The following is a 12,027-nucleotide window of genomic DNA, read 5'->3' as shown; positions in this document are numbered from 1 at the left end:
GTGTTTTTGTAGTGCTGTCATGCAAGCTATGTGATTTTAACCAAATTTTAGTAGAAATATGATTTCTTAAGTATTTTGTATGCATGTCTTGATGTGTCATATTTTGCAGTGTTAACAATGCATTTAAGATTGCTCCTCTGTGTTAAGTACCCTTTTCTGCTTTTTTAGAACAATTCAGGAAAAAATGGGTCTATATAAATATAAAAAGAAAAGTAATAGAACATCTTTGCTGAAATGTATTGTCCTGTTGTTGTTAACAAGCCATGGTTCATTTGCTCTGCCTTTAGGATTGCAAGTGTCCTGGGACAGGAGAGGGTGTGAGTGGGAAACCCACTGCTGAAACTTGGCCCTGGTTTGTCCTCATGGATGAGGTGTTGGGACAGAGGCATTGCACCAACCCCCCTGTCCTCATCGCCTCAATCCCTGAGGACACACCAGGGCCGAGTTCAGTAGTGGGTGCCCACGGTGAGGAGGAGCCAGGGGCAGCAGCACCAGCCCCACCAGTAACAGCACCAGCACTAGCACCCACACCAGCAGAAGCACCAGCACGAAGGCGCCGAGACAGGACGAGTTTTTGGACTTGATCAGAGAAGAAATGCAACTACAGAGGGAGGCAGAGGCGAGGAGAGCACAGGAAAGAAGGGAGAGGATGGACAGGCTGTTTTCTCTTCTTGAGAGAATGATTGAAAAATATATTTCCTACATATTCTTGTTTAACTTTTTTCACTTTTATTTTTTAAAAGAAAAATTATGTGCATTTATTTTTATGCAACTTTAATTGTGTAAATAAAAGAGAATGAATTGTTCTGGACATTGTTTATTTTTGTAATGACAGTAATACTTTCTGCATGAAACAAATGCTATACCTTTTTATTTTTTCAAATAAAATTGGTAAATGAAAATCATTTGTTCTATAGGCTACATTAAAGTACTTTTTCCAACTATTTACAAAATACGTTAAACATATCAAAATCAACATAAACATTTAATTTTACAATACATAAAATAAGAAAAAAATTATGTAGACTGTTGAGCTGAGCTGCTGGACCGGGATGGGCTGCCCCTGGTAAGGCCTCCTGCTGGTGGGACATCATCTGGGACGGTCTCCAGAGTGTTAAAGAGCATATTTCCACTATCCACTAAGTTGTCTACCAACAGGTTTGCAGGGCTGATTCAATCGACGCCTTTCTGAAAAAAGTACTTTTAATAACTACTGCATTTATATTAAGCTACTACTGCACCATATTGTGATGTGAGGGAAAAAAGTAGGCTACTTCAGGTTACTTCACATTTGTAAGTGAATACTTAACGAAATATGCAGTTCCGAAAATTAAAGTAACAAAATGTAGGCTTATTGTCACAATATTAACAAATTGTTGCTAACTACAGCAGCGTCCCATATCAAAGGGCGCATCTGACGCGCTCGGACCCGTCTAGCCTACGAAGGGTTGTTCTTGTCGCCTGGCAACCGTGACAGCTGCAGATGACGAGCGCGAGAAATACTGGACTTTTTATATTAAATTGGGTTTTGTATTTAAACAGGGCTAAACCGAAAATACATGATCCGGCAGCGCCGGGGCTCACCATGTCCTCCAGTAAAATATAAAACATAAAAATGACAATAGCCGATTCTGGCTCCATAGCTGTTTACTCAGTTATCAAAATGAATGATCAGGATAGCAGCTGTCCTCTCGCACCGTTGCTTGGCGCCAGGAGCGGTGATCGGGAGATCAGGTGTGGTTGCACAATTAGGAAATCCTAGGAAGGCTACATGGTGCGTCCTTCAGAGGACGCATAGGCTGCATCCTTGAAGTCTGCGTCCTTCGAAGGATGCAGCCTTCAACATTGGGACACAGCTGGTTTCTTAGTTAACCGACGTAGCCTACCTCTGTGGAGGGAAAAGTCCGCTTTGCGCGGGTGCAAAATAGGAATGATACATGCGTCGGTGTACAAAGTCAATTGCGCTGGGTGCAAGATAGGGCCCACAGTGTTAAAGCATTGGTAAATTTGGCAGTAAAAATCCATTGTTTTGGTCTTGTTTGAGCTTGTGTGTAAAAGAAGTTCAAGCATTTTAAATTTGTGTTAATTGTATGCATTTTGTGTTAAAGCAACAAGAAATGTGTTAATAATATAGCTTACACAGACGGATGTAGTGATAACTGTGTTAAGAGTTTTGGAAAATTGTTAAAAGTATTGAAAAATCTGTCATAGCATTCGTAAAAAACTGTATTTAATGGACAAATCAAACACAAACATGTAAGGCTTTTATTTGAACACATAACATTGAAACTGGAGTGTGTTGTGGTTGCTTCATCTGATAGAGCTTACACAGGCTTCTGGCTGCTTTATTTTAAATAAGCACCAGATGGCGCTGTTCTCGACACTCTCGAAGCTTTGAATCTTTTTCCGAAACAGTCAGGAGAAAGCCTCAGGGCTTCATGAGCAGATACAGCAACACAGACTAGCAGGCTTGTCACAGGATAACAGGTGATATCTCTTGTTTGACACACACACACACACACACACACACACACACACACACACACACACACACACACACACACACACACACACACACACACACACACAGGCGCACATATCTTTGTGGGGACTCTCCATAGACGTAATGGTTTTTATACAGTACAAACTGTATATTCTGTCCCCTTACACTAAACCTACCCCTAAACCTACCCATCACAGAAAACTTTCTGCATTTTTACATTTTCAAAAAAATATAATTTAGTGTGTTTATTAACCCATTTCCCTCATGGGGACCGCTGGCTGGTCCCCACAATGGAGGTGATCTCAGGTTTTACTATCCTTGTGGGGCCATTTGGTTCCCACAATGTAATATAAACAAAAACACACACACACACACACACACACACACACACACACACACACACACACACACACACACACACACACACACACACACACACACACACACACACACACACACGACAAGATTATGCAGAGGTATGATTGAGGATGATGTCCCTTTTCCTTCCCCCTTACTCGCCTTTCCTCAACCCCATTGAGGAGTTTTTCTCAGTCTGGAGATGGAAGGTTTTTGACCATAGTCCACAGGACCAAATGTCCCTCCTGGATGCATTAAATGTTGCATACCAAGACATCACAGCTGAACACTACCAGGAGTGGATAAGGCATGCCAGAAGATTCTTCCCAAGATGCCTTGCCAGAGAAGATGTCAGGTGTGATGTGGATGAGAACATGTGGCCAAAAGGAGAAGACCGGGCAGATTAGAAGATGGCTTTTTTCTGTTTGTATATTTTGTATTTTCACATACAGTAATACTGTAAATGGCAGCTATATTGTATATTTTTTTGTTATCTTGCAGAAATGTCCTGTTGCAAATAAAGCCTTTACTGCAGCAATTCTGTCTCTGTCTTCTTTTTTTCATAAACCGTATAAAGCTACTCTGAGAAGTCATTCATTTTTTTTGTATTTTTTAATTTTTTTGTATTGAATTTCTGCAGTAAAAGAAACAAAATGCACACATTTACTAAACCCAAACAAAACAAAAATGTAGAGACTTCAAAAGAAACTGCAGTGCAAAACACAATCTATGATCAATACAATATACTCTGTTGTATAGGGGCAGACCTGACAACATATACAATAATGCATAATTCCATCTGATGTTAGTGTTTTATGACATTGTGCTATGATTGACTAAATCTTCCTGTTGGAAGAGAACATGTGATAGTGTTTTGGTAGACATAGTGTATTGTGTTAGTGTATTATTGTATTTTGAAAATTAGTGTTGGAGTTTAGTTTACAATGTGTGATTTTGAGCATGAAATTAACCGTTTTAAATTTGCCCCTTACTAATTTTAAAATTAGTAAAATTGTTAAAAATATTGGAAAATTTGTCATAGCGATCGTGAAAAACTGTAACAGCTGTTCTTTATATAGTCCTCCATGTTTCCCATCTTGCCCATGATCGTTTATTAAATATTTGGGCTAGTTTTTAAATATAAATAATATTAATTTATAGTTAATATATTACTCAGACTATAGCTAATATTTAGCTACTAATAATTACACATCAAACAGCTTCTCAGAAACCATCAGATACATCCTCATTGTGAAAATACAAGAACTGTGATAGTGGGTGATAAAAAACAGAGATTACATTCATGACTAATTTCACTTTTAGACCCGAATACGTCACTCAGGGAAAGAAATGAGGCAGTGAAATTTTGCTCTGGCCATAAACAGGGAGTTTTGGTTAACAAATTTATATGGCCGTTGCTTATGTGGAAGTTATATTGTTTGATTAACTGTTCATTATCTTTTCCAAAGAATGCAATATCTACTCCCTTGTTATTTATAATGTTACATTCCGGCTCAAGGAAGTAACAAAATAAAGGGATCAGAGTCCAAAAATAAATAAACAAAATATTTATTTACGTCTAGGGGTTATATGATAAAGAAAATAGATGTTCAACAGAAAATAAGCAAACAATAAAGAGAAAAACAATATGAAGGTCCAGCTCCTGAGCACTGCAGGATAGGGGTCAGAATATCCTCCCACACAGGACAGCCATCTTAAATACTGCTCTCCAAATTCACGACAGGTGTGGATCCTGATCTGGCAACCTATAAAAAAAAGAAGACAACAGAACAAACCCAAAACAAAATTGAGCCATAACAATAATTTTAACTCAAGATTCTATTTTATTTTTTGCTCAAAATAAATTAAATTTCTTGTTCATTCCACCTTCTGGCATCCATCACCATCCTCACCTTCTCTCTTATTTTATTTTTTATGAGTCTACATTCTGTGTATTGATACTGATTTATCAAAACAAATGCAGTAAGTTAAACTTGCGATCGTGTGTTTTTTCCATGAGTATGGTTGGTGCTCATCATGATTTAAATTCTGGACAAACTGCAGGTACCAAAACTGTCAAATGTCCACTTTTACCACTTCAACAGTATGTGAAAAAATTTTGTTTAACCCAATTTAATACAACATTTGTTGTAGCGATATAAGTAAATGATACAGCGTAAAAGTAAAATTACTTCATGCATCAAGTTCTCCATATAAATATAAGGCTATGAGAATAAAGTATAGCAATACAAGATTAAAGTTGTAATATTTTGAGAATAAATAAAAAATTAAAAGAATGAATTCACAGCATTACAACAATAACGTTGTGGGTATAAAGAATAAAGTTGTCATTTTTGGGAATAAACTCAAAGGGATGTGTTGTACAATATAAATAGATGTAAGTTAAGTTTCATACTTAAAAACATCAAAGTACTGTATTTGAGGGTAAACTCAGAAACATAATGTAATGCAGAAAACTCTCGCTGTTTGCATGGTCACTGCAAATACATGTTTTGTTTCATGTTTACGTATTGATTTCATGTATGTTTACTATTCATAGATGTTTGCTTGATGTTTTGTAAATGTTGTTTTAAATGTGTTTCGCATTATGTGTGATATGTTTGCTATCATTTACATTCAATATTTTGTAGACTATATATTGCCTGTTTAGTGAACTAGTTTGGTTTATCTGTTGGTGTACTGTAATTTCCTGTATATATACCACAACTGTGTAATATTAAAAAAAGTTTCTTTTAACTTGCAGTAACAATTATTTAACTGAAGGTTAACTTTTGGGAATTTTGACTCTCAAAATGTAATATTTAATCATTTTGGCTAAATCGTTATATATGCTTGCTACAGGTCAATAGTGATGACCTGCAGCAGAAAAAAACAAAAAACAAAAAAAAACAGGGACTTCCGTAGAGTTGTAACAGCCGAGACTGTTTAATGTGCTAAATTAGATATTAGTGATTACTGACACATCTTACCCACATATTTATATTGTATGCATATTTAACAGTATTGTATGCTCTAAATATTTTTTATAGAGGTAGCAGACAGCGTCCCAGCATCAGTGCATTAACAGACCACAAACACACAACTGTCCCCTGCCCTGTTGACTTAAGGTTATTTGCTCTACCACTATCAAATCTATGATATGACTCGTGTTAATATCCAGTGGTGACGCAGTGATATCTCTGCACTCTAAAACGGCCGTTTATCATTAACTGAAAACCGACGTAAATAGTTCAGATGATTTGAGCTGCAGTTCCTGACTGCAGATGAGAGCTCGATCATGATGGTTTCTTATCGTTTATACTGGACGCTGTGGATGTTGTCTTGTTTTGGTGAGACTTTCAAGCATTTAAATAATGCTGTGTGTTGAATTTAATTATCTACCTGCAGAATTATCTAACTGTCTTTTTTCTTAGGACAATATTTCGGTCAAGATCTGCAGTTTCCTGAGTCGGCTAATGGAGCAGTGGGAGAAAGCGTGGTGCTCGCCCCTGTTAACCCACCCTCCTCCACATCCATTAATATAACTCAATGGGCTTTTAATTCAATTTCTATAATTACAGTAGCGTCTGGTGTAACTACAGTAACCCCCGCATATCAAGGCAGAGTTTTGACATGAACACACTCGCTCTGGAGCTGCAGAATCTGAGACTGAATGATTCTGGAATATACAGACTCAGTGTAACAACTAGTGCTTTCGAGGCACTTACAGGAGAAACTTCGCTACAAGTGTTCGGTGAGTGTGTTGCTAAAACTTGTTTTATTATTTGAGCAAAGGCTAATATATGATGACAAAACTATGTATTTAATAATTATGTGAATTATATGGTTGGTTTCTTTTAATTTGTAAATTTAATATGCTATAATTTAAACAAGAATCATGGATGAGGGAAAATGACATTATAAAGTGGCAAGCAGAAGTACTAACTTGATAATTTAGACATGCCTGCTTTTACTCAAGGTGTTGTAAACTAGACACGCACATATGGATGTTGTAGGTTGATTTTAAATAAAATACGGTTTACATTTTGCTGTTGCAATATGATTGCATTTAAGACTTTTTACTTTCGTCATTTAGTAACTTTTATGGCATGGAATTTTATTGAACCTCAAACAAAACCCGTCTCAGTATTAATCATGAAGTTATTTATATAGATTTTCACACAATTTATATCATGACAAACCATTTTGCCCTTAATAAAAGGGTGTTTTTAATCTTAAGGCCATATTAAAGGGGTCTTGTATAGGCTTTAAAACACCTAGGCTATTCAAGCATAAATAAACATTTCTGTCATTGTTGTTGGGGCTTCAGTACTACCCTGAGCCACACTAAATTTAATTTCATTCAGTGTTCACTTAATGTGAAAGGCTCATTTTGATCCAGTGTCTTTGTTCATTCTCCCTCATTCACACAGAAAAAATATCTAATGCCAGTCTTATTGGTCCAGAAGAATCATTAATAGAGGGTTACTCATCTGCTAGCATCACCTCTGAGGGAACTGGCATCATCTCCTCTGTGGAGTGGATGAAAGATAACAGTCCTCTGTCTCCTAGCAACCGCATCATCTTCTCACCTGATAACAGATCAGTGTCCATCAGTCCAGTGCAGAGATCAGACAGTGGGGAATATCAGTGTACTTATAGAAACCCTGTCAGCTCTGTGACGGTGAAACACAGCCTGATCATCAACTGTGAGTGTTAAACACTTAAACATCAAGATGACTTGAGCTCAAACCTGATGAAATATAGACATACTTCAGTGCTCAGTTTGTCCCTCTGACAGTGAGTCTCTTGTGTTTGTTCTAGATGGACCAGAAGATGTTTCTATTGAAGGTCCAAATGAGGTGAATTTAGGGGTTCGAGTGTCTCTGTCTTGCTCTGCAAATTCTGAACCTTCTGCCTCATTCAGCTGGAGGTTTAATGGAAAAGACACCAGTGTGACCACACACACTTTCACCATAGAGAAGACTAACTTCACACACAGTGGAGATTACGAATGCACTGCCTCGAATAGTGTCACGAAGAGAAGTGACTCACAAAGACATGCTTTACTAGTTAAAGGTAAGCAGTTAAAATTAACCTGAAATTTGATAACCAATGCTTTAACCTTAATTTACCACTTATACAAAGATACTTTCTATTTTTAAAAATGTATATTTTGAAAAAATGATGTACTTCTAATAATTATTTTCTGTTTTATAGAACTTTGTTTTAACTGTTCTAGTGTTGTGCTTTGAATGTGTTACTCTTCTTGTGTGTTTGTCACAGTAGGAGGAGGAAGAGAAAGAGGTCCCAGATAGCAATAAACCATTTAAATCATGCTAAATAAGCACTGATGCATCAATGTCAATGGAACTGAATTAAAATTACAATAATAATTAGCGCCTTTTGCACCCTCAGTTATTATTAAAACAGTTTTGAAGTTTTAAACATTATCAAAATCAATGGTAATGTTATTCAGTAAAAGTTACAGTGTTGTTGATTCTACAACACTGTTGTTTAATCACTGTTGAAATTAGTAAAAATTATATACAGTATAATATATATCAAAGGTATTGTTGTTGAATCAATGCTATAATGTGATGTTGGTTCAACATTATACGTTTGCACCCTCAGTTATGCTGAAACTTGGAAATTTGAACAAAATAGCAATAGTAATGTCATTGAATCAATGTTATGATGTTGATTTTACATTATGTTTGTTTAAATTTATTGAAAATACATTTGAAATCATATGGAATGTTGAAATCTGATGTAACCAATGAAGACACAACATTAAAGTTTAAAATTTGCTACATCAATTCCTGATCATTACAAAGTTTCTATTACTACAGTAAAACATAAAAACAGAAGTTTTGTCAAAATCATTTAAAATGATAATAATAAAAAAACACCTTTCCAGTAGTTAGGTTCCCTTTAGAGGTGATGTTAGCAGATGAGTCGCCTTCTATTAATGATTCTTCTGGACCAATAAGCCTGACATCAGATATTTTTTCTGTGTGTGTGAGAGAGAAAGAACAAAGACACTGGATCTAAAACGAGTCTTTCATATTTAGTGAACACTGAATGAAATTTAGTTAGGACCAAGTTCGCACTTGTAAAACAGCAGGAGAGCTTGAGCTTTTGTGTGGCAAAAAGTGGCTAATTAAGGGCTAAAACTACCACAAACACGTGAGTTTGCGTTGATGAATTGTGAACAAATGTTGTTACTTGAATTACGGAGGTCCAGGGCGTTACTGAAGGCCCCCCCAAAAAAGAAAGAAATGTTTCTTTATGGTCAATGTGAGTGCCCCATTGCCTTCAAGATCCCTCCAGGATGCTACACTGAGAGAAAGCTGTAATTTATGAATGCTCATTTAAATCATGTCACAACACATATCAAAAAGTTTTGTTTATTTTACTCTGTTTTTAAATCTTCATAGTTTTGTAATGATTCATTTTTTAAATCATAGTTAATGTAAAAGCCTATTTGCAAAACTCAATTGCCTGTTAATATTGCTTTTTCATAGTACATGATTGTTATTTAAATGTTCATATTTTTACTTATATTACATAACCAATATTTTGATATGTATCAATATATTTACAGTTTCTCTCAGTGTAGCGTCCTGGAGTTCTGAGTGAGTTCTTCAATATTCTAGCTGAGCCCCTGCATAAGCTTTTTGAGGCAACCTTTATTTTTTAAATGTATCAACTTATTATTTCCATGGCGACGCATCAAGCTTGTCACATTCACATCACAGCCACAATAAGCGCTGTATGACTGATGTATCGGTTTATATTTCTCTCAAAATATTTACAAACTTGTTAACTGTATATTCCTATTGCAAATATGGTTTAGTAAATGTATTTTGTTATTTAAACCCCTTTATAATGATCATGTTAGTTGATCTTTAATGGGAAATGGAAGCCCCCAGTTTGAGCTGCAATGCTGAGAATCAGAGCTGTGTTTCGGACATAAATAAAACACGTAGTCAAATTAAGGTTAATAACTGCTGCTTCCATAGTGCCAGGATGGGCTTGAGTCCCTGCCCCTTTAATTGTGAAAGTGAAAGTGCCCTTTTTGGTCGTATCGTGGTGCCCCCCGGAAAGTGATATCCCCTGTCATTGTCACTGTGTGCCCTGGAACGATAACACCATTGGTGTCACTAGGCCCTTTTTAGGGGGGCTTTAGAGAGAGCAGGTATTGACAAATAATCTACTAACCATTGACATGGTTTTAAAGCTTTTTCTTATCCTTTTTTTGGCCTTCAAAAGTCTTGAAATGCAAATATGTAAATCAAAGAAATCACAATTTTGATTTCGAACCTCCTTGATAAGATCAATAATAAATGTGTACTTTGTGAATGAATTAAACTTAGTTACCTAATTTAACGTGCAAAATTATTTAAAAAATCAGTTGACCCTGAAGTAAACCTTTCTCAGGGTTTCCGCGGAGTCATAAAAAGTCATAAAACGTCTTAAATTTAATAATAAGAATTTTAGGCCATAAAAAGTCATAAAAACGTCCGGATTTTCCATACAAGGTCATAAATTTCATTTAGCCACGTCATAAATTGATATGCTCGTTCATTCGTTGGTTCTACCATTGCCTTTTCCCCCTGAAAATGCGCTGGCGGCATAATGTTAAATGCGCCAAAAGCGGAACGCTCATTTGAACCGCGCGCCACACGGACCATTTACCCGTTCGGCTCAAAGTCCAAACGGCAGCGCGAGCTCAATAGAACTGATGCGTTTACTCTGATGATCGGTCTCGGTCACAAGATCCAGTGAGAAGCGCTTGAATTCAGCGAAGAACACACTGTCTCAGTGATTTAAACCAGTTTAAAGGCAGATGAAACAGCGCTGACCAACAGGAGAAACTCTGCGCAACGATACAGTCAGAAGGCTTTTCCGTCTACAATCTCCCATCATTTACCATGGATTTACTGTAACGTTAGCCTAGTAATATTAACTGCACCATGTGGGATATACATATTGAATTTTATTATATTATTAGTGCTGATAATGTATTAAAGGACTAATGGAATATTTACAGTAGCCTATTTAATAATGTATTTAGGCTACTGTTTTTCATACATTTCCTGAAGGTACGTGCCATCAAAGTTAGGCAACACAAACCTGTTTCAAGACTTGACCCCTATTAGCACATGCAGAAACTAAGTAATTATTTTCCCAATAAAGATATTTATTTTGTTAAGGACAAATGTTTGAATGTCCTACCTCAGATTTGTGAAATGTTCACCTGTTTTAGCAAGTGTTTGTCATTATATTTTCTGACAATAAAGAGTAAATTTAGTTTAAAACCACAGTTAACGCTCTGGTTTCTACAACTTTCACTTAGAAGCAACAGTCTGCCTTTAAACTTTGAAAGAAATAAAGATTTGACATTTATCATGATAATTATCGATGACTAATATAAAACAATTATCGTGATAATTGTTTTTGGCCATATTGCCCAGCCCTAACTGAATCTCCCGGTCTATCACAATGGGAAAGTGTACATTTAACGAGCCATGGCTCAAAGATGGTGTGTTTAGTAGTTGGCTCAAGCCCATTGCAAATAATCAGTATCAAGCATATTGCACACTGGGTAAGAAGGCGTTGGAGCTTTCTTTAGGCATTTAAATAATACATCTGGTTACTTTCAATGAAAGTCAATTAAAAAAAAAAAAAACTTTTGAAAAGAATTTTAATTAATTTTTCATAATTCGTGTAGGTCATAAATTTCAATCATAATGGTCATAAAAAGGTCTTAAAAAGTCTTAAATTTGACTGACCAAACTCTGCAGAAACCCTGCTTTCTTCACTGACACAAACAAAAATGAAAAGCCTATATCAGTCAAAGCTCAGCTTTAGGAGGGGAAGAGACAGGGCAAGATAAAAACAGAGAAAAAGAGAGAGCTGGAGATGATGAGAGAAAAATAATCTACTACCAAATGACATGATTTTAAAGCTATTGTTATCCTTTTTTTTGTCCTTCAAAACATCTTAAAATGCACATACGTAGATCAGAGAAATCAAAATTTCCCCCCTAACTACCACACATTTGGGACCTCAGTGATTATAAAACCCGGCCTTTATAACTATTAATGAACAGCCGATTTCCTAGTAACATGCATGTTAATAAGCAAATAATTAATAGTGAG

At 36.1% G+C, this 12,027-nt stretch overlaps 2 protein-coding genes across 3 annotated transcripts in view; one reads left to right on the top strand and one right to left on the bottom strand.

Moving 5' to 3' along the window:
• LOC307172417 (cell adhesion molecule CEACAM6-like) overlaps positions 1–12,027 on the bottom strand; it is a 68,507-nt gene that overhangs the window by 44,678 nt on the left and 11,802 nt on the right. The window lies entirely within an intron of this gene.
• LOC307172419 (cell adhesion molecule CEACAM20-like) lies at positions 6,121–7,990 on the top strand. Its single transcript, XM_079894793.1, has 4 exons — positions 6,121–6,210; positions 6,295–6,614; positions 7,294–7,569; positions 7,685–7,990. Exons 2-4 carry the CDS (start codon positions 6,494–6,496, stop codon positions 7,960–7,962), a joined length of 675 nt encoding a protein of 224 aa, XP_079750919.1. The 5' UTR covers positions 6,121–6,210; positions 6,295–6,493; the 3' UTR covers positions 7,963–7,990.

This window comes from Squalius cephalus, assembly GCF_949319135.1.
Source record: "Squalius cephalus genome assembly, chromosome: 15".
In the NCBI taxonomy this organism is placed as follows: Eukaryota; Metazoa; Chordata; class Actinopteri; order Cypriniformes; family Leuciscidae; genus Squalius; species Squalius cephalus.
Note: the sequence above shows the minus strand (reverse complement) of the source record. Positions and strands in the feature narration are given on the sequence as shown.